Source organism: Lissotriton helveticus, chromosome 8, assembly GCF_964261635.1.
Source record: "Lissotriton helveticus chromosome 8, aLisHel1.1, whole genome shotgun sequence".
In the NCBI taxonomy this organism is placed as follows: domain Eukaryota; kingdom Metazoa; phylum Chordata; class Amphibia; order Caudata; family Salamandridae; genus Lissotriton; species Lissotriton helveticus.
Genome location: NC_136069.1, coordinates 743,488,783 through 743,516,171, shown reverse-complemented (window position 1 = coordinate 743,516,171; position 27,389 = coordinate 743,488,783). Strand labels below are relative to the sequence as shown.

The 27,389-nt window shown below is 44.8% G+C and overlaps 1 protein-coding gene across 3 annotated transcripts in view; it reads left to right on the top strand.

Moving 5' to 3' along the window:
- Positions 1–27,389, top strand: part of LOC144771763 (arylsulfatase D-like) — a 713,936-nt gene that overhangs the window by 638,749 nt on the left and 47,798 nt on the right. For all 3 annotated transcript variants that reach the window (XM_078656059.1, XM_078656058.1, XM_078656061.1), the window contains exon 8: positions 9,357–9,519. In XM_078656059.1, coding sequence (XP_078512185.1) covers positions 9,357–9,519 — 163 coding nt within the window. The remainder of the gene's footprint in view (positions 1–9,356; positions 9,520–27,389) is intronic.

Here is a 27,389-nt window from a genome sequence, read left to right as displayed (position 1 = left end):
AGAAGCATATCCAGTCCCAGATTACACAGCCGCGACCACTGCCAAGCAGTTGGTTCGTGAGTTCTTCCCCCGTTATGGACTCCCTAGAGTCGTATATTCTGATAACGGTCAGCCATTCTCATCTGAACTCATGAAGCACGTTTCCCTGTTGTTAGGGTACCAGTGGAAGTTTCATTGTGTACGCCATCCTGAAGCAGCCGGTCTCGTAGAGAGACATAATCAGACTCTGAAAATCCGTATCGCTAAAGTATGCAAAGAAAAAGGTGTGGACTGGCTGGTAGCTCTACCAGTTGCTTTATTTTATATGCGCATGGTCGCACATTCCAGATCAGGTCTGTCCCCGTATGAGGTCGTATTCGGCCGCCCCCCAAATATGTGGGGTACTCCTAGACCCCGAAGTATTACCGATGTTTCAAGTAATATGCTGACAGATTACCTAGCTTCCTTGATGTCTGCCCTCAACTCATGTCGTTCACAGGTTGCCGCCGCATTTCCAGACAATACCGAGGTGGCACCGCATGAAATCGTTCCAGGATCCATGGTGTTGGTGAGGAATTTTGACAGATCAAGTCCGCTGGAGCCTCGCTGGAAGGAGCCCCGACAGGTCCTCCTCACCACCCGTACAGCCGTGAAGTTGGAAGGTCGCAAAGGCTGGGTGCACCTTTCTCATATAAAAAAGTTTTATGGACTGAAACCCGTCTTAAAGAACATTTCCCAGGATTTGAAGGATTGCCAAAATATTGTTCTCAAGGACTGTCCCGCAAAAGACAATGTTACTACACCCCTCCTGTTAGAGAAAACTCCGCAACAGGAGTATAAGTTAAAACTCCGGTCTAGTAAAATAAGTCAGTCAGTTTGATTGTCTAAGTCCTCCCCTAGGTGAAACGGTTAGACTGTTTCTGACATGTATAAAATAGACCCCCATAGTGAGAGAGTCAGTCAAAACTCAATCCGATGTATCGTTTTTCTAAGTTTCATATTATTCCTCAGCATTATGATTTCCTGCACCAGTTATGCATTTTACCTGTATCTTCCAGTTCCTCATGTAAATATGTCTTCTAATGCTATTGTAGAGCACATGTTTAGTGACCTACCTCCCCATGAACTCTCTTACCGCCTCGCTATGCGAAATAATTCCTTTATCCGCATGTTACATTACTCACACCAGACCAGCAATGCCACTAATTGTTGGGTGTGTGGTCGACTCCCCCCTTTCCAGACACCGAAGGGAGTTCTGCCACTTTTTCCTTATCCATTTTCACATAATGGTTCGTGTGGAGCATGGTCCACGTTAACGTCATCCTCAACAGATATGTCTTTTCTTAACAGTACATGTTTTCCAGACAGGCAAGGTCTCCCCCACAGAACAGGTTTAGATCTAGAAAATGAAGTGTATAATTTAGGTAACTATTCTTCGAATTTCATGGTCCTGAATGTTCAGTCTGATACTACTCCAGACTTACCTGCTATTTCAGTATTACCAGTCAAAGGCGAATTATGTGTCCGAAATTATGGTTCTGTACATATAGGACATAGTGATTGTACTACTATTGTCAAGTATAGTGACAGTGGGAAATCTATTTTCAAAGCTTCACGTCATTCTTATTTTATTTGTGGTCAAACTGCATATGTTCGTCTGCCCCTCGATTGGGAGGGAACCTGTTACATTGCCTTCCTACTGCCACCTGTTTTCCTAGCCCCACCTGATTATCACAGAAACACACATCTAGTACACATTAGACATAGAAGGGAGTCCCCAATTGTCGATTATACTGAAACTGCTCTAGAACAGTATACAGATTTCAACAGAGGTTTCTTCTTCTTTATAGGCCCTATCCAGAATAGTAAACTGATCCGTAGGTTAACCAGAACCCTCGAAGCTGTAGTAAATGAGACTGCCTCTGCTCTAGGTAACTTAACCGAAGAGCAATCTGCTATGAGATTTGTCGTTTTACAGAATCGTCTCGTCCTTGACGTCATACTGGCCGATAGGGGCGGGGCCTGTAGAGTCATCGGATCTAGTTGCTGCATTTTCATTCCAAATAACGCGCCGTCTGTTTATTCAGCTATAACCAGACTCCATAAAATTGCCCATCTGATACACCAAGATCCAGGCACCTGGACATGGTCCGGTTGGTTCTGGAATATAATTTCCGCCTGGGGATGGAAAGTCTTGTCCTTCCTAGGTATTGCAGTAGCAATCATATTCAGCTGCTGTCTCTGTATACAATGTGGCCCTGCGATTTGCGGCATTTGTGCTACCTCTTGTATTCCTAATCCCAAGCCCCGTTCTAAATCCCGTTCCAGGATAATTCGAGACGAGCAAATGATACTGTATGAAATGATAGATGGTATCATGAATATTGATGTTTCCTGATGGAAACGTAGTGACAAGGAGGGAATGTGGAAAAGTAAATTCTGCCATGTTCTGTGTCCCTACGTGTCATCCATCATATGTTATGTGTGCATGATTAATATGCATATGTATTCCCTATGTTCGATTCAAGACGCAATTATAGTTGTGTCCACCTCTAGTATGCCAGTTTCCAGTTCTCGTGAATACTACGAATATCAGGTCTATGTAAAGCTACGTTTCCACGTTTCTCAGTGTGCACGTTATTCCATTATAAAGTCCCCGTTTCTAGGCCTCAAAAGGGCCTGGACACCAGATTCAGCTCCTGTCTCCTGAAACCTCGCTGAGGAGCGATACAGCCCCCACCTGTATCCTCGACCCTTCACTTACTTCCTGCCTCGCAGTGCCCGGTTCAGCCTGGCTCTGCCTCTGAGTCTGCCAAGAGTATCTTATAGTTTCAGTTATCAGTTCAGTCCTCCTTCTCTGCATTCCTAAGCTACTGAACTGCATCAATAGTTTCCGTCATTGTCTAGCCTTTCCGGTTCCATGTAAGAGAAATACTGCATTTAATGGTCATTTAATATTCTTCATCACGCACTACATGTAGAATAATGCATGGTCCAGTCTTAGAATCAAGTTAGCCTTTCCCCTCCTGACTTCTAGTTTATATCAACATGTTCTCTAAACATCAGATACTAGATACTGCTTAGGTACATGTCGCCCTGACTCTCCAGACTTCAGTCTCTGCTCCTAGCACAGAGTTCATAGCCCCCAGTTTCTCCTAGTGATACGTCATTGCCAGTTTGCGCGCACCACCAGGTTAGAGGTCCCGGCTCCTTAGGTAGCCCCCTCCATGTTTCCGCCCCATTCATGACATATTCTGTTACGTTTGCATCACATGTCTATGTATACGCCTTTTGCTCCACCCACTGCTCCGCCTATCATATGTACTGTAATGCAACTGTTTTACTATATATGCTTGTGTATTGTTATTAAATGCTAGCGCGCTCATCCCAGATCCAGCCCCGGCAGCTGCTGGGCCCTGCCATCCTATTCCTATGCAGGTTGTCCTGTTCCTGTCCTTTATGCTGTAATAAACCTGCGAAACTCCTACTACCTCGAATCTTGACTCTTATTTATTGAGCTATCTGTTATTCATTTATACATTCAAAAATAGGGTATTATTTATTTATTTACCACAGAACAATAAATTATATAATTTTATAAATGAATGTACAGGGTGTATCACATATAACTGAGGATTTGTAAGGTGTAGAAGCTCACTGTTCTATTACTCTCGCAATGCACTGCTATTATCCCCGCAATGTGCTCAGCCGTACACTTGATAGACCTGCTAAACATATATGTGAGGGCTTCAGATCTGATGTCACTTCTTATGATGCCACTTCTTGTAAAATCATGGCTTGTGATGCCACTTTCTATGATGTCAATTTCTGTGATGCCATGTGTGATGTTGTGTGACGTGATGTTGTGCGCCGTGATGTTGTGCGCCGTAATGTTGCACGCCGTGATGTCACGTGCTGTGTTGTCATTCGCCATGATGTCACGCGCTGTGTTGTCGCACACCGTAATGTCACTTGCATACTGCTAAACTAGGTCAGTCCCCCCACTTCTTTTTTTAGGACTTGTGCCCTGGTGCCTACCCAAGTAGAAGCTTCTGCTCATGTTTTGGTTTTATCTTGTAAGGATTATAGAAACACCAGTATGGTGGGTGCCATTCCATAATGTCTTCTTCCACTCAAAGCATTTCTCTATTCACAGCCTACCTAGACTTATCTCTTCAACAGGAACATTGTGTTCATACTTCCCCAATATGTATACAATTACTCTGGTTTTGAGTCAAGGATTATATTAAATATATGTTTACTGCTTGCAAAGCAATTCCACTGAACAAACCAATATAACTCTTCATCCTGGTAAATATGCCTAGTGGACTTCTTGGCATCTTGAGCAAGAAATGTCTCTCTCATAAACTGTAAGATTTCAACTCTTACAAGTATGAAATCATGGTTTCACAGGTGCAGGAAAAAAGTTCACGATTTGTCAATCTGCATTTCCAACTCACTCCCTAATTATTAAAAACAACAAAAAACTGTTAAAAACGCATATGTTTTACAGCCAGTTAAATTGGCGGTGATGCTGCTGTCTTCTTAGTTTCATCTTGTAATTATTACAACGTTGTTGATATGTAATTGACAAGAGCAGTCAATTATGAATTCCATCAGGAGAATTCAAATGTCTCAACAGTAGATGCAACCTAGGTCTTCATGGCAAGAGCACAGAGACGTTTACTCTCTTAAATTTAGCTTCCTCAGAGGACCAATAACAGCGGATTGCAAATAGTAAAACTTTCACGTTTTACTATTTGCAATCCGCTGTTATTGGTCCTCTTTGGGATCTTCTCTATTGAGACTGAGGTGGAGTGAACAGATGCAAATGTTGGTTTAAAAGCAGGACTGATCACGTTTTAAGATAGGGGAGAGGATGTAGCCTTAGGGCTAGAGCGGTTTAAGTCTTGTGAGGGTGTATCTCGAAGCTGGGGAACCAGGTTCGAGTCTCGGCAGGGATGCTCAACATCCTGTGATTCTGGGCCAGTCACTTAACCTCCCTGTGCCTAACAAAAATGAATGTGTCCATCTGTAACGAAACTGGTGCTCATGTAAAGCGCTCTGATACTTGAGAACTTAGGGTCGAGTTCCCGCTATATAAAACTCTAAAACAAAATCCTTGCTGTGTCCCTGATTTTCTGCTCAACTTCAGATTCGCCACTTTCAACCATCCATCGGATGTCTTTGATCCCTGCAATATTGAAATAGTCGCGTTTTGAAAGATATAATACTAAACTGTTTTGCACAGTTGTCTTCTTTGTGCTCTTTGAGGGCTGACATTATTTGGAATGTAGCTGGATTTGACTCAATTTAATGAGAAAATGATTTCGAATAACACACTGAATCATATAATGTGTAATTGTTCTCAGTTGTAAAAAAAATACTTTTATTAGAATTTTTTAAAAGCATGAAAGAGTGGAACAAGCCACCAGCATGCTTAAGACGTCAAAGCGATTAGTCCAATAAAAAGGCATGAAAGGTATAAACACGTCAGGCTTCATGTGTGTGAAGGACAACAAACATTCTAAATAGGTAAGTTAAGAACTGACTTGCTTTCTTCGACAGGATGTAATGTGCTGCAAGCGCTAAGAAAGTATAAACGACAACATTAAAAAAGTGAATGTGCAAAGTAGTCCCCACTTATACAGTTCGGTTCAGCATTCCTTCTTGTCTAGTCCTTTGCAGGACTTTTGAACTGACAAGCCTCCAAGACATTTTACGATCGCTGCTCTGCAGGTCCTTATTTGTTCTCTCCTCAGTATTTCTTGAAGCAGTGTTTTCCGAATGTCTAGTAGCACAGGACAAATACATAAAAAGTGTAAAAGCGGCCTGTCTCTTTGTCCGTAAAGGCGGCATGCTTTTGTCATCCACGTCTGTTTCCATTTTGGATTGAGATCTGTCGAAGGAAAATATATCCGCCTTGGGAAACATCATTTACTACGAAGGCATCCCCACGCATAACGTTTACCACGGTACACTTACCACGCAAACGTTTTTTCAACGTGGGTGCCTTCCACGACCGTCTATACCACGAAAGTACGTTCAGCGTGGGTTGGGGGGAGACGTGGTATTCCGTCCAGTCGTGCTGGGGGGGCTGGGGGAGGGTTGGGAGGGGGGCTAGGGGGGCTGGGGGGGCTGGGGGGGTCTCCCCCCCAAAAAATAACAACAATTAAGGAGCGAGTTAGATTTAAAAAAAAAAAAAACGCTCTGTGTTATTAATGAAGTAAAAGGAAAGAGCCTCCCCCAAAGACGTGCAGTGTACGTCAAAAAAGAAGTCCTTTATTTATTTTGGAAGACGTGTTTTGACGCTTGTTTCCATGGTAGATGGAAGTAAGGGCTGCTGGAGAAAGACGTGCAGGTAAGACGTGGTACAATCCTTCGTTGTAAATTCCAGCGTGGTAAAGCCACTTGCGATGTAAAATTCGCGTGGTTATGCCATGCGTGGAACTTGAAATCGTTGAAAAATCATATATCCCTCAGCCTTAGTAGGGGTCGGTTCTGCTTTTTTTTATATGAAAAATGTTCTGACCGGTACGGTTGGAGTTTCAGCATTTTGTAAGATTGCGTCACGGCCCATGCCTGGGGTTTCTGTACCAAGGCGGCTTTGTCTATTAGCAATGAGTGATGCTTGATGGCTTTGTTCGCTGCATTTTTAAACTCAGAGTATGTCAATAATGTGTACCAAACCATGTCTAACAGTAATGCAGAAAGCGATTCCTTTAGGACTGGGAATACGGATTTGCTTAGCCTGGATAGTTTTTCGAGCTCCTGCAAAAGTAATGGGCCAGGGTGTTAGCTTCAGCTGCCCTCATCCTCCAATGGTATTTAACTAAGGCTCCTTGTCTTGCAGGTATCTGTTTTTTTAGACCATATTCTAGTCTTATCTATGCTTGTGAAATGTGGTGTGGAATTAAAAACAATTTCTTGAAGACACAAGATTGTGCAGCGTTTACAACGTTAGAGTCCTTTGCATTTATCATTTCAGATCCGTACGATATGGATGGCAAGAATTTTGCTGCGATAACCTTGAGCAAATGGCTTGTTGAGCAGCTGCTGAGTTTTTTGTGCAGGGTTTTGAATGCAAATACCAGTTGTTTGGCTTTTGTTAGCCCTTGGCACATGTGTTGCTTTAAATTGAGATGTAGGTCTAATTGGAACCCTAGATATTTGTATATGTCCACCTGGGACGAAGGTTTAACATTTCGCGTCAAAATGAATTTGGTGCGTTTTTTATAGCAGTCGGAAAAGCGCACCACCTTTGATTTTTGATGGTTGATTGCTAATTGGGCGGAGGTGGTGTATGCTCCAAGTTGGGAGATCAACCGCTGCACAGCAAGTGGCATTTATGATAGGAGGACAATATTGCCCGCGTATTGGAGACTTATTATTTCTGTTTTCCCCAATTATGGGGGAATACCTTTTGTTGAGCGAAGATTTTTCTCCAAATTGGCTGTGTATATGTTGAATAAACAGGGGGCACACAAGCACCCCTGTTTTAGATCGTTACTTGTTGGAATTTTGTTTGTAAGGCTTCACCTGTCTCCTTTGTATTTGAACCCATGTTTGTGAATAAAGGTTGATAATAGCATCTCATAGTTTGGTTGGAGCTTACCATAGCTTGAGTCTCGGGACAGTGTCGAAGGCTGCTTTCAGGTCTATGAAACATGCATGCAGGAAGTTCAATTTTGAAATGGCTTGGTTAGTTAGAAGGGTAACTGCAGATATCTCAGTTGTTGGCACTACTAGTGATAGCTCACCTGTCTGTATGACTAAGTATACCATGGCTGAGGCTGCAGAACTGACACTTGCAACCATCTTTACAGTAACAGTTTCCCCAATATAGTTCAATGTTGTTTGCAGGAATTGGTCGTGCTCTTTTTGGCTTTATTGATACAAATCTCATCGCTGTATTGATATCACAGGTCTGTATCAGTCCTCAATTCTAATGACACAAACACACCCACAGCGGCAATCACACCAACTTTTATTTCCATATTGCGGTTGTCATGTAGTTAGCATAAAAATACTCTCTTCCTTTTTCGCTATGGTACCTTTTTAAGACTGGTCAGTCTGAAAGTGCTAATATTTCCACTCATGAAACAGACACGCACTCATTTGCCCTCTGCTCTCTCTGTGTCTTCCAATATTGATTTATTGTACTTTCTTCATCACAAATGTAAGTGTAGTTCACCATTGCATTTTATTGAATCATTTTTCCTTTGTAGTTGTGAACTAATGTAAATTCACTCTACCTCACACAATTTTCTCCTTTGTTTTCTCCTTTGTTCTCCACACATAGCTCTTCTAATGCTCTAATGTTACCCTTCCAATAAGCCTGGGCATATTTTGCGGAGTAACTCTGCAAAGTGCAAAAAGAAATCCACCATGCTACATAGTGCGTTGGATAAATTCTGTTCGTGGTGGTTTTCAGTGCCAGGTGCTTGTCTACACTGTGCAATCGTTGAGAATGGCACCATGCACAGCACAAGAAGGCCCTGCTTCCTTTCTGCCACTTGAGTAGATTTTTACTCCAGTGGCAGCTTTCTCAAATTGAACGGACAGTTTCTCAACGCGAGCAGTCGCAAGCATGTGCGACCACTCGCAATGAGAAATCTGACCACCTGCATTGAGAAATCTCGACGAGAGGTTGATTTTCCACGCTCGCCAACTTGATGCTGACGATCGCGAATAAGGAAAAAGCTCGCAGGAGGTGGATTTTCCTCGCTTGCACTTGCCAAATTGACGTTGACAAACACGGGCAAGGAAAAAAACCTCTGCGTTCTCCGCGTAACGCGGAGTGTGGAAATCTACGCAAACTCCGTGAAGAGAGCAGGGTTCACCACCCAGACTTACCTTCCAATGCCCTTGCACTTCCAAGCTTTTTTCTTGTTCATTAGAAGAATTCCAAAAAGCCCTTGTTACAGAGTAGCAATTTACAAATTGCTTATGATCTCTAATTGAAATGGATATATTTAATTCCCTCCTTGTTTGGATTTGTTGCTGTTCAAATGGTTCACAATTGATCTAGTGCTCTCATTTGTTTGGTTCATAGTAAACCGCACTGAGCTTGCCTCCCATGCATAAAATGAAGGCAAAGTAATACACACAGATATATGGATTCCCAGTGGCATTCTATTTATTCCCTGTTTAGCCTTCCGGTTGTACACATGACTGTGTAAGTGAGATTCTTTTGCTTTCATCTGTTTGGTTAATAGTAAAGCACACTGATACCATATTGTTCTTACTGAGCTACATAAACATATACAATAAAATATTCAAAATGAACTCACGTGGTACTATGTTTACTGTGGAAACGCATTTACTGGTGCCCCGACAACTTTATATAAATGTGTTGTCTTAATGATTGTCTGCAGGTGGAAAGGCAATGGCAGGTTGGGAAGGTGGCATCCGTGTACCAGGAATTTTGCGATGGCCAGGCGTCTTACCTGCTGGGACTGAGATTGATGAACCTACAAGCCTAATGGACATCTTTCCTACAGTAATTCATCTAGGAGGTGGTGAACTACCAGACGACAGGTACGATATTCAATGCCATCCCACTATTCTGTCCCTAGTACATTTTTATAAATGCAGACTACAATGCGTGATAGCTACTCACTTCGTGGGCCTCAGTGAAGCAACAAAACACAGCCTGGGGTGAAGGAAGGGCTCAGATGAGTTGCATGAAAAAGATGTCATCATCCATATGGAAAGTGAATTACATGTGGATACCAAGGCATCAACGGCAAATTTTGTTGCTAAAGTAAATGCAGGCTTTACTTTGAGTTCAATCAATATATATTACTTAAATTCTTAACTGTGTTTAAATGATGCTATGTGTTGATGGTTGGACCTAATCCTGATTACTTATCTAATATACTGTGAAATATGTGCTCTTGGGAATGTTCAGCTTCCTTTGTCAGTAAGATCCCTGTTGATACACCGATCAGTCTTATTTAATGTCAGTATAATTTTGGTACCAACAAACTGGAAGTTGGAACACTCTGCTCTCTACGCATTAAATCCTTCACTCCATGTTGTATACCAGGATGTCATAACTTTATTTTTTTGTTATTGTATTTATCACTCTCTTATGAACATACAGTATTTTAACATATTGAGCCACACAGCTAATAAACACAACTCCATTATAATACATTTGTAAACAAATACGTGTATATGCTAATAAAATACTACCCAGTCCTTATATTAAGTATTTGCTTTTCAGTTTACTGTGAGATGGTTCATACTCACATATGTTGCTCCCTAGGTACTTCATGCCTGTGCATCTCCCACAGGCCGTATTCATTGAACTGCTTCCTGTTAATCATTTTCATTCTCGCTCACCATATGTTACATATTCCCCCACACTGCCAAATGCTCACTTTTTCATAGCGTCTAGTCACCTTAAGCCTTAATTCTTCAGCCCATGCCTATTCAATCACATCCATTTGGCAGTCACGTTCTTTAGAACCCCCAAGGTAAAAATATATATGGCTTTAAATTGCTTCACCAGCAGTAGGCCCAGCATTGCTACCCTATATCGGAATTTCATTACCTCCTCGTCCGTCTTCCTTGCCATAGTAATTAACAGTGAGCATTTTGCTCCTACAGAAACTCCAAGTAAAAAGCTACATACTAGTCTCCCTATACCTCCAATATGGCCCCCAGTGGCAACCACCAATCAGATAAAAGGACACAAAAGTCCCAACACGACCTGCTTTTTTATTTCTGCACTACTCCTAGTGCTGTTCGTGTTCCTGTTGTTCAATATTAGGCGCGCATTGGTCATTTATTTGGCCCCCACCTCTTCCTTTTGTAAGGTGGTCAACTTATTTGTGACTTTTGGTCTGACTTGAAAGGGGCAGAGAGCGTCTCTTTCCACTCTCAGACGGTGGATTAAGGTGACTGTTCTTTTGGCATATGTTGCTCTCTCTATGGTTCCCTCTCATCCGCTTCAGGGGCGTTTCTACTAGATCTGTTGCTGTTTATGGGCTGCCTTTCCAGGTGTTTCCATGGCAGATATTTACAGGGTGGCCATTTGGTCTTCGCCTCATAACTTCATGTCTCATTACAGGCTTGAGGTTGGGGGTGGGGCTTCTGTGGCCTTTGCTTCTTCAGTCCGCGGTTCTGTTACTTTGTGAGATGTGTATCTCTTTCCATTATTGTCATTTATGTATGTGTTTTTCTAATGCATTACTTGTGCGGGTTGTGTTCCTTACATGAAGCTGTTCTTGCTTTGGTATCGGCTCACTGTTAATTACTGTGGCGAGGAAGACGGACGAGGAGGTAATGCCCTGGTTACTTACCGGTAATCTTCATTGCTCCGAGTCCTAGTCTTCCTCGCCACAATATAGTTTCCCTTCCCTCCCGTCCCTCTTAGTGTCTTCATGTCTACGGCTTTGTTTTTCAAATCGTGTTGGGACTTTTGTGTCCTTTTATCTGATTTGTGGTTGCCACTGGGGGCCATATTGGAGGGATAGTAAGACTAGTATGTAGCTTTTTACTTGGAGTTTCTGTAGGAGCAGAATGCTCACTGTTAATTACTGTGGCGAGGAAGACTAGGACTCGGAGTAATGAAGATTACCGGTAAGTAACCGGGCAATCGCCTTATGTTTTTTGATGCTCCTCAGATGGCATTTTTTAAGTGTGACCTTCAACATGATACCTGTTACCTAGAAAACAAGCATTTGCAATGCAATAGGTCTCACATTATTAACGTTTGAGCTATTGGCATTGCTAAGTAACACCAATAGATCAAACTTTAATAATGCGAGACCGATTGCATTGCAAATGCTTGTTTGTCGTGATGTAGTCTTACATGTTCACTGAAGCGGACAGTAACTCAGCCCGTGCGAGTGCCAGCAGTCGTCCTGCAAAGCATGCGGCCATGTGTGTGCTCCTTTTAGAAGAGTAGACATTTAAAGCACATGTCATGGGCATTATAGCGCTTAAAGGGAAAACTTAACAGCATGTGTAAATGAACAGATTACATTCTAAACAATATTTCTACAGTGTATTTCCGGCGGGATGTGGGTACTTGGTTTCTATGCAACGTGATACTCTCCTGTCGTAAAACACAACAGATTATCTGCCAAATTGTAAAAAAAAAAAAGTCCAATACAACAAAGACAAAAAGGTTTGGCTATTTCTGTTAATTCGGAGCAGTGTCGGGGACAGGGTGGGTGAGGGTAGTGACCTTACAGGGGCAGGGCAGGTCTCTGACCTTAGCTGTGAAGGAGGTGAATGAAGCACAGCGACCCCAGCGCAGATATCTAGAGCGCAAAATGCACGTTGAGGCAACCGACCACCAATCAACAGGTCACTGACAGAATGTAACAGGATTACATCATGAGGGGAGGAAAAGGGCAACAACAAGGATGAGCCTTTTATATAGCATTTCATATCACGCTATTTGTCAGCAGGTTTATTCATTTACACATATATAGCTTCTAGTTGTAAACACCTCTGGACAGTGCTAAACTGTTTGAGGTGAAATGAATAAAACTGCTCTAATTTGAAAAATAAAACACACTACACCACTTATCGCGAATCACTTCCAAGAACGATCAATAGCAGATATAACTATTGACCCATTCAAAGGTATTCAGCTTATCAACCTTGGTAATTTGAAAGGTTGAGCTTGCCCTGCCGGGATTCGAACAACGTAAGCTGCAGGTCACCCCCAGTTGGTTAGTTAACGCTACCTCAGAAATTGTACAAATTCAAATATTGTAAGGCCTGTCCACTCGCTTCGAAATTCAGGACCTTCAAGTTCAAAGCCCAGTACTTGCATTCATGTCTAAACACTTAAAGATTGGAGTTCAAGACTTACTACACATGTATAGAAGAGACGTAACACAAAATGAAAAGCCCCCAACCCCCAGCAGCAATGACGAGGGGCCGGACAGAGGGGCAGCTCCAAAGTGGCAGAAGAGGCCGCCTTCCTCCCTGATGTATTCCCCGAGCACCTCGACATCAGCTTAAACTCCATCCCACAGAGGTAAGCCCTGCAGACCTGGCCATTTGGCTAATCAACTTGACCCTGCCTGCGCCTCGATACGCTCATGGGCGACAAGAAGCGCTCCACAAACCAACTGACGGACTGATTGTAAGCCATCACACTTAGGCTGCACAGAGTGGGCTCTGCGGTGCAACGCATCCCATGCCCTCGTAAGGCAACGGAAGACATGCAGAACTGCACACAATATTCCCTACCAGCACATCACTGCAAAGTCGGGTTTAATGGCAGGGTGTCTGCCACCTGCTATAATTGTCGCGTTCTTTGATGAAAGGCCCGTTGAGCACAGCGGGTACAGAGTCCTGCTGTCATATTTCTGCAAAGTACAGTTTAATCTCACCGGCCGCTGCCTGCTATAATTGTCGCGTCCTATGATGTAAGGCATAAGTGTGGCTCACACTTCACACAATTTCCAATTTCATCACAAAAGACTGGGCGGCCTCCAAGCTGCACTGTAAGCTGGCAGCAGCGAGTGAAGTTTACAGAATGCTTGACAACAGGCACAGTGCATGGCGTAGGGTTTGCACATTACAAGGGCACTGCCCGATGGCAGTGGTACTTGTGAAAAGAGAGTGAGAGTTCGTGCCATGTAAAACTGCGTAAAAAAGAGCTGAGTTACAGAGCCCCGCATGCCGCCTTTGGGTTATATTCTCTCACAGATGCCGGCACAGAAGACCTTCGACCATCTTGTCAGTCCTGCGGTGAGATTGGCCCAGGGTTTGGACTGCACTTTTGCCATCCAAGATCGCATGCCGGCAGGAGGGCACACAGAAAGACAAAGTGAAACGCTGGCTCTGTCTCAGAGTCGAGACTGGGATGTTTGCTCGCTTTGTCGATCTCGAATGTACAAAAATGTAGTCTCCCCCATGCGACTGAATTCGGCTAATTGCAAGGAAGCCAGCGCCGGGTATTTTAACACTTTGTACAATCTTACCAGCTTTGAGGTGATGTGCTGGTCTCAGATCCCTCAATACATCCTGCGACATCTGTTACGAAAGCAAAGAGTTACGCAAACGTTAGGACATCACCGCCGCTGTCACACCGGATCTGCCGAATCAGCAGAAATTCAGCCCCACAGCCCCTTCTAGGCTCCTCCCTGTATTGTTTACAAGATGCGACGGTGCAAGCGGCAGCCCCCATTTAAAAGAAGCAGAGGTCAGTAAACAAGAGCTCTGCAGTGAACGAAGCAGGGACAGGTAGAGGCAGCGCAGCGAAGGGGAGTCATTGGCGTGTTTCTGTGCTCTACACCATTTTGCACCGAGCTGGGCAATATGCCGACTGTCGCCCAGACATGTTTTGCTGCTTATGTTGTTGCCCATTGGTGCTTGCCTATCTCTAAATTATCCACACCCCTGTAGATTTGGAGGCAGGGGGACACATTTTAGTCATATTGGACAGTGGGATTAGGACACGAGTCAAGGCCGAAGCCTTGAAATACACACACTGATAACCCGTATTTCATAAGCAGGACCGGCATATTGGGCAGTTTTTGCGGATCCTGCAAAGATACTTTATTGGAGCAGTGAGATACGGAGTTGGATATAAGCTCTACCTTCCCATAGTTGCCCCCGCGCCTCCCCACACGCATGCTTCAAAAGAATAACAATCCCGCGAGTGGTGCGCGTGCGCCACAGTGAGCGATCTGTTTTCCATTATCGCGCCCGTGTCTGGGCACGATAATTGAAAAGAGATGTCGGCATGCGGGTAAAAGACACCAATAGGCCATGGGCGGAGCAACACGACTGCCATGGCCTATTGCGTGCTGTCTTTCTAAAAAAGACGACCACAAACGCCAATACCGTGGACAGAAAGGAATCGCACACGCACGAGCGTGTGCAATTCCAGGGTCCAATTTGGAACCCTCCACAAAGGGGCTCTCGCCTGTGCGAGGAGTGCTGTGCACTGTATCGCTAGGGGCGAGCCCTAAAAATACGGCCCCGTAAAGTTCAAGGAAAAGTACATACCAAACAATTTGAGACAAAAGTGGCAATGTAGTGGTATACAACAAATGATGTAAGAGTGATCCTGGAAATTTAAAAAGTAGTATAATGAGAAGCATCTTCTGCCCTCATGCATTACAGTTTACAGATATTTCATCAGAAACTACAATTCTGGGAAGTCATGATTCTTTTGAAGGAAGACGAACACCAGTACTTAACAGTGAGTCACATCTTAGGATACCAGACTTCTATGCTCTTCCCAAAATACACAAGTACCCCACCAACAGTATGCCTCACTTCTCAAGACATTGGAGCATGTAGACACACATCAGTCTCATTCTGCAGGACCTACTCTTACACATCAGGGACTCCACAGATGTGTAGACTAAAATTCGAAGAACTCTTTCTCTTTGGTGTAATTATTGTTGATTGTAGGAGTTTACATACATGTGATGTACTCCTGTCAAGTGGTATTTGTGTGAAGTACACATTGGGAACTAAGCCAACATATCCAAGACCATTTCAGAAAAATTCAGGCATAATGATAAACACAGATTAATCAGTACAATTATTGGCAGAAAGAACGGGAGCACCTAAGGTTCTCCTGCATCAAAACCTGGAAAACAAGCTCAAAGGAGTGTCCGAGTGGTACTTCTAAAACTTATGTAACACATGGGATAAAAAAACATAACAGAAGTACCTAAGGGTAACAAACATGCTTATAGAATCATTTTACGGATGGAACCCAACAAGAGGGAGCAGAAACACATGGAAAGGTAATACTTGGGTTAACATCCAGAGAAGTATGTATCATTTACTATACAGCTATAGATGTTTGGAGTACGCAAAATAGCCTGGACACATGCGTTACTGATGCATTAAGAAAGATTGGAACGCAGAAAAAAACAGTAATCAATAGAGATGGAGTACTCCTTGATCAAAGATATCCAACCAGCAGGACATCAATAGGTGACATCCTATAGCTGGAAACACATGAACGATGTTGTGCAATGGGCGCCCACTTGTGTGGCTGGGCCTAGCACCTGCTACATAAAGCTCAAGCTGGAGAGATATTTCATACAGCATTTTTTACAATGCATCCAGCTGTGGATTTTGGGCCTTAGCTTAGGCAACACCCGGGGAAATCTACCATATCCAGCCATTTCTGACAACTAGACACCTGGAAGTATTCGCGGTGGTGTGACTAGTGTGGTTCCTACAATGGTGTCTTACACAGAAGCTTTTGTAAACTGCAAACTTTGGCTAAAAACACACACTTTCCCCACATTTAGCCAGAGGACAAGTGGGATACCAGGAGACGTTATTTGTGCTGGAAAGGCTCCGAGATAGCATGCGAGGGAGCCACAAAAGGTTCAATTGGCAGTAGAGAAGAAAAAATAATGTTAGCTCAAGAAGTGAGGTTAAATGAGTTGGACTTGAAAGCTAATTCCCAACACAGATGGTGGCAGCATTTTTTCCATGCACTGAGAAAGTACTGCACTCGCCAAAGCATGCAGGAAAAGAGTATGCCAAATGGGATGACATCCAGAGATGGTTTCAGGGCTATGAGGCAGCGCTTCACATGAATGTGGTGCCTGAGAGATGCTATGGGGCAGGCATATGGAATAATTTCACAGTGGAGGGGAGGGATACATTGCTAGCCTTAGTGGATGCACATGCACTCTCCTACCCAGAAATGAAGACAGCCCTCCTTACCTGATATAATATTACCCTGAGAGATACAGGGATTTGTTTAGACCTAGTACGAAAGTTGATACCCAGACATGGCTGGAGTGTGTGATTTCCTTTTGTACAGCATTGGATGGGTGGTTGAAGGGCACTAATGTTACAGATTACCAGGGGCTGTATAATTTGATTGTGTGGGAGCATTTGTCTGGACTCAGTTTTGCAGAGCTGTGCAAGCACCTGATGCACAGCAAGCTGACTGACCCCAGGAATCTTGCTCTAGAGGTACACTGCTGGGTGAGTACCAGGGTCCACAGGAAGGTGAATGGAGGAGACCTCTTTAAAGGTGGGCAGGGTCCCCAACAGCAGAGGGGAGGTGACAAGTGTAATAAGTAAGAATGAGGTCTCTAAAGGGCCCAGATCTAGTTCCCAGGGTAAGGATTCCCACCATCCTAGCAATAGGAAACCATGGTTCTCTTCAAATAAACCTGCAGAGAAGGTATCCCAGAAATGTTTTGCTAGTGATCAGGTGGGCACAGACCCCCGCTGATGGGTAGATACTGGAGATGGCCAGTAAAGCACTTGAGGAAAAGTTGATCCCATATGGGTGTTGGGACCCAGCTGAGATGACTGGTCTCTCTAGCAGACAGTGAGATGGTCCAGAGAACCTTCCTACATGATAACACTAAGAAATACAGGAAGTCGATGACCCTCAATGAGAGACACAGGAGCCAGTGTGACTACTATCAGGTGTCACCTGGTGTCGAAGAGGAAGTAGTCCCTAATGTACTTCACCAAGTTGTGTCAGTAGACAACAGTGAGCACTTGCGCAAAGTGGCTCAGGTTCCCTTCGAGTGCGGGGGTCGTCACATTCTTTGAAAATAGCTGTGAGCCTGTCCATGACTGTGGATTGTCTGCCAGGTAACAACCTGGAACACAGTACCTGAAGGGAGGTGAAATACAGGTCTCACTTGGAGATGTTGTGGTTGCCTGAGTGGGCATGCTTTACCACACCGTCCATGGCAGCCCAAGGTGATCAGAAGGATCTGGAGCCTGAAACATTGGCTCAGATGTCTGTCAAGAATAGGAGAGCTAAGGAGTGCTGGAAACCTGTTCCTAAATATCCCACGTTCCAGTGGAGGATGAACCTGAGAGGGAGCTGCGGAACCTACAGGTCAAGAAGTGGCCGACCTAGGGAACCTGCTTTTGCTAACCCAGTGGCAGCAGGAAGGTTGTTCCATGAGGGATGAGTTCGGTGTTGTGCAGAAGGAGTGCCCTACTACGCCATGGCTACATTAGACCCAGTCTATTAGGACCTGAGACTTGCAACATTAATGAAAAGTGAGTGTCAACATTTTCTGAAAGCTTTGGAGAAAGATGATACTGGATCTCTGGTTAAGATGATAGTTAGCTGTTTCCTATACTCTGTGCCTTTCCCTCTACAGAGAAAATATTACCAGAGCTACGTCAGCCCCATTTGTAATTTATTCAGTTTCTCTCCTTGCCTGGTTGTTTGGCACCTTCGTTCTTTTAGTTTTTGTACCTGCCTGGCTGTTGCAGGGTCTTCGAAAACATTGGAGTCAGTAACATACACAAAGTAACTCCTTGAAGCCAAGAGCTATGTCCTCTCAGCATTCACCTTAGCCTTTGTTAAGAGGAGGGTTTTGCTAGCCTATGGTTACTCTTGTTTAATTTTGTTCCATTTGTCTGAACAACCTCAAAAGCTCATTTGGGATGTACTTCTGTTATTGCTTAAAAACTACTGAGTAGAAAACTGATCCAGAGAAAAAGTGTTGCAAAGATAAAATGCACCAACGCAACATAAACATGACCAGTTCAAAGGAAATTGAAGTGCCATCCAATGCAAGCTTCAACAACTACAGTCTCACTTGTTGACCACTGTTCAGCTTTTCCCCATCAGCATTGCCTGCTGGGTAAAATTGAGATCCAGAGATTCTGAAGAAGACCCAGCAGCAAAAAAGCTCAAACTGAATCTGTAATCCTGACTTCTACAACTAAGAGCCAAAGGACAATTTCTTCTGCATAAAATGTAATCTTCTTCACCACCCACTCAATCTAAGGCTATTTGAAGCATTGGAATATTGTTTGAACATCACTTTCATCCTTATCCCACTGGACTCCCTTTGTTAAAGGTTAAACCCAAAGGTAGACTACTTCATCCATCCCATTCCTTGCTTAGGCTCATTTTGTTCACTTGTTGTTTACCCTTAAAGGGCCTTTAATTAAGCTAAATGTTCTACAATAGTAGATTCTAAACATGTGGAATTAATTCTATGTTTTCATTGAATTCCTTCTTTTCATTCACATTATTTTTTGTATTTAGTTAAATGGTGTACTATTTTTGTGGGTATTAAGAAGAGATATGTTGTAAAATGTAATCTATAAAGAAGCATGTTAAGGTTCTGACTCAGGATACCTGGGGTGGTATTCCAGAACCAGAACCTAAACATTCATAAATGGCAACCTGCCATGAGGGCAAATTACCTCTACATCTCTTTTCCTCAGAAAAATATAATCATGTTTAAGCTGCTCTACAGTGCAGGAGGCTGGCTTGTATGTGGTGCACAATTTTTTAAGTGAAGCATTCTGCACTAATCCAAACAACACTTGTGGTCTTATACAACCATAGAAAGCTCTCTATGTGGTAGCTGTGGAGAGCAGCCTTCAGGCTTAGTTCAGTGCTAAGTAGCTTGTTTTACCAGAACAAATTTGATGTAGGTTAAATAAAAAAGAAACACATAGTTCAGTTATAAAAATAGTTATATTTTGTACACACTCACTAACATATTGGTTTACCCGGAGATATGAACATAATACACACAATATTTCAAAAGGAAACGCATAAGTAAGCAAAAGAACACAGTGGTCTCCGGAGAAGACCAAACCATATACTAAAGAATTGGAATGCAAACTGCGACAGAAGTTGAGACTTGATTCAGAAGAGCTGGGGATCCAAGGAACCATCCAAGGTAAGTACCCAGGAACCCAACGGAGGCTGTGTGCAGAGTGGAAACACAGCTGCGTGCTCAAAGCAAGTCAATGGGGAAGTCGCAGTGGCAGTTTTGAAGAAGGGCCCTTCCCAGGGTACTCTGAAGGAACCCCGTGGAAGATAGAAGGTTGGAGAGTCACCCCACCAGTGAATACCCCAGGAACCAGGATACTTACAACAGGGAAGCCAGGTCAATAGGTGCAAAGTGAAATTGAAAACCGCAGTACACCACAATGGAGGACTTCAGTGTTGAATCGACCGGTGAAGAAGGTGGAGATCATGTAGCCTTACGGCTAGAGCGGATGACGTTGAAGCTGGGGAACCAAGTGCATCTCTGCAACAACATTCAATATCCTGTGATTCTAGGCAAATCACTTAATCTCCCTGTTATTAACAAAAAATTAATGGGTCTTTATGTAACTAAACTGCTGCTATGTAAAGCGTTCTGATACCCAATCTCTTCGGGTCTAGTTCGCACTATAGAAAACTAAAAGAAAAGGGTGAAAGAGTGTGGATTCTTGAAGAGAAGTACCTGCAAGCGGAGAGGACAGAGTCTGTCACTTGGGAGTAAACAGGAGGCACGGAAGACCAATGATCATGACAGAAGATACAGGAGAGTTAACGGTGCCCTTGTCACTACAGCTGTAAAAATTTCAATGTGGACCAGATAATGCTATGGAAGACCAGGAGCTGTTTGCATGCTTTCCCACATCAGAAGTCGAGAACCTGGGGGTCGGTGTATGGTAGGAGCATCAGCAAGCCTTGACAGCAGCAACAGACATGGTAACACAAAGAAGGTGCAGTGTCAGGACCAGCAAGGTCCAGGGGACTCCACAAATGCAGGAGAGTCACAGCAGGCTCCAAGCAAGCAGGGGAGCCCACTGAAGCCAAAGAAGACATTAAAAAAAAACATATGCCAAGGCACAGAAGTCGCACAAAGACCATGAGCAGCTCACCAATGATGCAGTCCCACAGTGCAGAGGATGTTGTGAGGACAAACATCTTGGTAGGAAGAGATGTTGGAGGCTGGAGCTTCTTGTAGAACAACAGTTGATGGACAGAATGCAGAACAATGTCATACATTCACCCCAGTACAGAGATCTGGGCCTAAATCCATCGTTTTTTTGCACTCCACACCACCCCAGTTCAGACATGGCCATATGCAAATCAGCCTTGACCCGGTGCCTCATGGGAACAGTCCAGCCCGAACTGCCAAGCCATGTCTTTCCTGGACCGGAATCAAGCATCCTAGGACCGGTTTCTGGCTATCAGCCGTCTTCAGCCAGGATAGCTTGACTCCAGTGGTGTGGAGAGCATGGGACTCACGTCTGATCATACCCATCCCACTCGGGTGAGAAGTGCAAAACAACAGTTGATGGACTTCTTGTAGCCCAAAAGATCCCTAAAGGACAGAGTCAACAAGTCATAGCATTGGCAAGTCAACCTGGTGCACAGGGATGCTGTTCCAGCTGTTCCAATGAGGGATACCGGCTTCAAACTTGCTGATAAGACAGTGTAGGTCTCGAGGGAGTTGCAGAACTGTCACTTGTATTGCCGTTCAAAGTCTGTGGGACGTCAGGAGCAGCAGATGCAGGAAAGTGACTCCTTCACTCCAAGGGAGAATACTTTGAATGTCCTTGATGCCCACAGGTCTGGAGAAGACCCTGGATAAAGTACAGGCACAGACGATGCAGAAGACTCGCAATGATGACGAGACCAGGAGCAGCAGGATTCTTCCTTGATGCAGTCTTGGTTCCGAAAGCGAAGTCTAAAGTGCCCAGATGGTAGAAGTAGAAGTGGTTTTGGATCTGAATCCTGTCCTGCTATGATTCTGAAGAGCCACACACAGGTAAGCCCTTAAGTACCGTAGGGAAAGGGTTGGGACGATTCAGGGATTTCTCCCAGAGGAGGGGCTGGAAAGAGGGGAGGATACTCCCATGCCCTTTGTCTAGTATTGCACCAGAGTGGGAGCCAACATCTCCCTGAACTGTTTCTAAACTGGGGTATGCAGGGAGGGCACCAAATGTGCCCTTCAAAGCAGACTGATGGTGCTGGTGAGTGCCCCCACCCCAGCCCAATACACTAAGTCCTGTCTGGGAGATGGTCACACCTCCCTGTGACAGGAAACTTATTGATCTACCTTCTCCTCCCAGAGCTCAGCTCAGCAGAAGGAGGGCAGAAACACATCGGTGGTCTGCAGCAGCATTAGCTTGCTGTTAGACCCTGAAATGCTGGTACTGGGAATACCACGGGGGTCCCTAAGGTAGCCCCCAGTACATGGGACCTAAATCCAACACTGGAATCAGTGTTGGGATATGATGACTGCACTTACAATGCCTGGAGAATTGACTCTGGGGTTTGTAGGGGGTGTTCTTCTCATGCAGGGCACCCTCACACTTAGAACCTAGCATCCTGCATTCAGGATTGAAAGTCTTAGGGGTGACTCATAGGTTTTAAGTGCAGTGACCTCAGATATAAGAAAAACTATATCCGTTGTGAGTGGTGCTCGCACCAGCTCACACAGGCTCCAAGGGCAGGCCTGTAGTCACAGTTTGAGTGGTCTCTCATGGGTGACATAATGCATGTTGCAGCCCATGGGAGACCCCTAGTTTACCTATGCCCTGGGTACCTTAGTAGCATACACTGGGAACTTAGAAGGGTACACCAGAATCCAATTGGGAAGGTTCCAAAGTGTTTACCATAACCACATTTAGGGAGAGAGCACAGTGACTGGGGTCCTGATTAGCAGGATCCCTGTCACACTAGTAAAAAACAGACTAACGCCAGCAAAAAGTGGGGGTTCCCATGAAAGCAAATCCAAGATTCCTACACAACCCATGCCTCCCAAAAGAAAGGAGATAAGACTGACCTTGCAAAATTTAGTCTCCATTTTGAAAGTGGAAATATCTGGAGAGTCCATCTGCGTTGGCATGGTTATTCCAAGGTCGGTGTCCACAGAAAAGTTCATCCCCTGTAGGGAAATTAACCACCTCAAATGTTTAGGATTTTTACCCTTCATCTGTTTAATCCAAAAGATGGGCTTATTGTCTGTCTGAACAATGACGTGAGTACCAAACATGTGTGGCCTAAACTTCTTCAAGGCCCAAACCCCAGCAAAGTCCTCCCTCTCAATAGCTGATCAATATTTCTGCCTGGAGGTCAACCGTCTGCTTATAAAAGCTACTGCATGATCCTGGTCCAGTGCATTAAGTTTTGACAAAACAGCTTCTACCCCTATCTCAGAAGCATCTGCCTGGACAATGAAGGTTTTGAAGTAATCAGATATTTGCAGAATGGGATCTGTCCACATGGCTGCTTCAAGTCATCAAATGCCTTCTGACAGCTAACTGTTCACTGAACTTTTTTAGGCATCCTTTTGGAGGTGAGATCATTAAGGGAAGTCACAATGGACCCATATCCCTTAACAAACTTCCCGCAGTACCCAGTCAGACCCAAGAAAGCTCTGACCCGAGTCTAGGTAGTGGGAGAGCAACCCAGTCCATTATGGTCTGGATTTTGCTCTCCAATGGTTGAACAGGGCATCAACCTACCAGGTGACCCAAGTATACAACCTTGCTCTGCCCTATCTTCCACTTTGTGGCCTTGATAGTAAGGCTTGCCTTTTGCAAGGCCTCCAGACCATGTCTGAGGTGGACCAGGTGATCCTCCCAGGTGGAACTAAAGACAGCAATATCATCTAGACATGCTACGCTACAGGCTTCCAGACCGGTGAGAACTTTGTTCAGCCCCCTCTGAAATGTAGCAGGTACATTTTTCAGACCAAAAGGTATTACAATAAATTGATAATGCCCACTGGGATTGAAAATGCTGTTTTTGGCTAGGCATCCTCAGAGTCTGATTTGCCGGTAGCCAGCTGTCAGGTCAAATGTACTAAGATACTTGGTGAGGCCAACGTATCTATAATCTCGCCTGCCCTTGGAATTGGACGGGCATCAGTCCATGTGACTGCATTGAGGCCTCTGTAGTCTACACACAACCTTGTATCTCTCTTACCATCTTTATTGTGAGGTTTTGGCACAAGAACTACTGGACTAGCCCAAGGGCTATCTGAAGGCTCAATCACCCCCAACTCCACATTTTTTGGACTTCAGTCCTGATGCAATCTCTGACATGGTCAGGCTGTCTGGAAATGTTATTCTTCACAGGCACACTGTCACATCTGTCCAATTGATGGGTACACAAGGTGGTTTGACTAAGAGTCAGAGAAAATATGTGCTAAACTGATTGAGGACTTTCCTGCAATGAGGTTACTGCTGGTCAGTGAGGCTGCCTGCTAAGGCTACTCCATCAGCTGACCCATCAACAGGGTCATGAGACAAGAGATCAGGGAAAGGGTCTCTCTCTTCCTACTGTGCCTCAACAGTGGACATTAGAAAGCTCATGTCAGGGAAAACAAAATGCTTTAGGCGGTACATAAAGTACCCTTTGGGGACTTCTAAGAGTACCTAGGTAAACCAAATAGGTGACCTCACCATTTTACGCAAGAATGGTGTGTGGGCCGCTCCACTTGTCCTAAAGAGATGCCGGGGCCACAGGCTCCAACACGCACACTTTCTTTCCTGGCTGGTACACAGTCAGTACAGTCTTTTGGTCATGAAAAGCTTTCTGAAGCTCCTGGCTGAACTTTTGCTGGCCTTCTTCATGTACTCAGCCATACGTGAAGCAGGCCAAGGACATAGTCCACAATAGCCTGTTTAGGAGGTTTGAGAGGCTGCTCCCAGCCCTCTGTAACCAGACACAATGGACCCCTAACTCGATGTCCAAACAAAAGTTCAAATGGGCTGTAGCCAAACCCCTTCTGTAGAGCCTCTCTGTAGGCAAAGAGAAGGCAGGGTAGTTAGACATCCCATTTTTGCCTGGGCTTTTCTGGGAGCCCCATGAGCATACCCTTGAGGGACTTGTTGAACCTTTCGACAAGCCCATTGCACTGTGATTGGTAGAGTGTGGTAAACTTGTAGTTTACCCACACACTTTACACATTGCAGTAATATCACTAGAGATGAAGTTTGTACCTCTGTCTGTTAAGACCTCCTTAGGCAAAGCCACTCTGGAAAAGACTCCCAGAAGGGCACAAGTTACTACAGAAGCGGCAGTGGTCCTAAGGGGAATAGCCTCTGGATACGTAGTGGTACGGTCCACCACCACTAGGATGTAACTGTGTCCAGATGCTGTTGGAGGGTTTAAGGGACCAACAGAGTCTATTCCTACCCTCTCAAAAGGAACTCCAACCACTGAAAGTGGAATTAAGGGGGCCTTCATAGTGCCATTTGACTTACCATTAGCATAGCAGGTGACACAGGAATGACAAAACTCCTTGGTGTCTTCAGACATATGGGGCATGGGAAAATGAGGGACGAGCCTGTCCCAAGTATTGCTTTGCCAAAGATGTCCTACAAGGGAATGTCATGTGCAAGGGATAGAAGAAAACCCCTGAACCTCTGAGGTATTACCAACCTTCTTGTGGCATCAGGTTTGGGGTCTCTACACTCAGACAACAGGAGCCCATCTTCCCAATAAATTCTCTGAGACCCACTGACATTCCCTGATTCCTCAGCAGCAGCTTGCTGTCTGAGCTGTTCAAGAGAGGGGCAGGATTTTCGCTCCAAAGTCGAATCAGCCCTGGATGGGCCCACTGCCCCCCAAGAACTCTGCCTGGTAAGGTCAAGTTCCTCTGTAGCATTTCCTTCACAGGGACTGAGATCAGCTCCCTCACAATACTGACTCTCACTGGGAGTTTGGGAGGAGGATACACCCTTCCTGCACCTTCTCTTAGGAGCCAGCTGGTCCATTTCTTCAGGAGCCGGTGCTCCCTCAGTGCTTAGCTGTTTGGCCTGAGACCTGCTGACAGCAATTGCAGTGGCAGAGATTCCCATAATCTGTGCATGTGTCTTGAACTCTACTTCAGACCAGGCTGAAGCTTTTAAATCATTGCCCAACTGGCAATCTACTGGTAGGTCTGGAGAAACCACAACTCTTTCAGGGCCAGTTACCCCTCCCCAACCGAGATTCACAACTGCCAAGGAGTGATAAGTCCTAACATTTGCTGGTGCTGATCACTTGGTACAGATGACTAAGTGAGATCTGTTCAGGGGCCACACGTTTTTCTGTCACCATTGTGACACTTGCCCGTGTCCCTGTAAGCCTTGCTTCTTTTCCATTAATCAAAGCCTGTTGCCTGTACTTGCCAAAGTTAGTGGGACTTACAAGTATAGTGGCAAGATCCATGCCTCTGTCACAGACAAGGATCGCCTGAGTCGGTGTTCTGACTAGGCCAGAACCTACACCTACTTCAAAACCCAAGGTTAACCCTACCAATCCCTTAGGAGTCGTACTACTCTTGTACTGGTGCGAGGGGACTCGTTGCCTAAGGGGCAGTGGTAGTAGCTTCCTTGGTACTAGCCTTAGGACAATGAACATCCCTTGGCCTATGGTCTTTCTCCTTACATAGGTAGCAATAATGTTTCTTTTTCGTGTTGTTGAAGTTCAGGGAATCACCCTCAGAGGCAGGTTTCTGGGGACCTTGGGAAGACTCCTTGTTATCTTTACCCTTCTACCCACCCTTCTCTGGGGCCTTAGAAGCATCTTGCTTCTTCTAGTCACCTCCACCACCATGGTTTTTCTGCTTAACCCTGGTGCGGACCCATTTGTCTACCTTCCTTCCCAATTCTTGGGGAGAGGTCAGATCAGAGCTCACCAGGTACTGATGCAGTTGTAGATTCTGATCAATTATTAAGGATGTGCTATTTCATCAGCAAATTGCACAATTCCGCATAGTCCTGGACCTTGCTTCCATGAAGCCACCCTTTCATAGCCTTAATAGCATTGTCTAAGAACCCAACCCAGTCTTGAGTGTGTGCCTTCTGTGTCTCCCTAAATTTAACTCTGTACTGTGCAGTAGTTAAGCCAAACACATCTATGACGGCACTCTTTAAGACTGAGTAATTATCAGCATCCTCTTCTCTAACAGTGAGGAGCTTGTCTCGACCTTTGTTAGAAAAGGAGAGCCACAGGATAGATGCCCACTGCCTTTGAGGGACCTTCTATACTTTACAGGCCCTCTCTAAAGCAGTGATAATTTTAAGGATATCACCCCCCTCCTGGTAAGTTGGGACTATCCTGCTCAGGTTCCTAGTATCAAAGGATGATTCCCTGACTCTAGGTACACCAGTGCTGCCACCATGGGACTCTAGTCCCAAATTCATCCTAGCCCTCTGAACCTCCAGGGTCTCTTTACCAAGGGCCAACTATTCTTGCTTGAGCTGGAGTCTAACTCTCCCAAGTTTGATCGGGTGGTATTCTCCTTCTAAAGAGTCCTCCCTCCTGCTGGAGATGGAGTTCCAAATGGAAATACCAGAAGCAGTGAAATTACAAATGAGTAAAGGAGGGCCTAGACCACCCCTGCCTCCTCTGTACCCTCCTAGGAAGAACAAAGGTGGGCCTACCTGTAGGGACACCCTCTGTACTATCCTGATTATTCCCTGGGGGATCAGAGTTTACCAGGGTGGAGTCATCAGACTCCTCCTGATCATGCTCAGAATTAAGGTCCTGCTCTTCTGATCGATCAGGGTTCTGGAGGCCAACTAGCATAAGCATCTCTAAGAGGAGCTTAGTGGTGGGTTACTTCCTGTCTTTAACTGTGTAGAGGTACACAGGGTCCTCAGTTCCTTGAACTGGGGACCACTGTATCTATAGGGTTGGGACCCACTGGGTTCCATAATTAAAAACATGG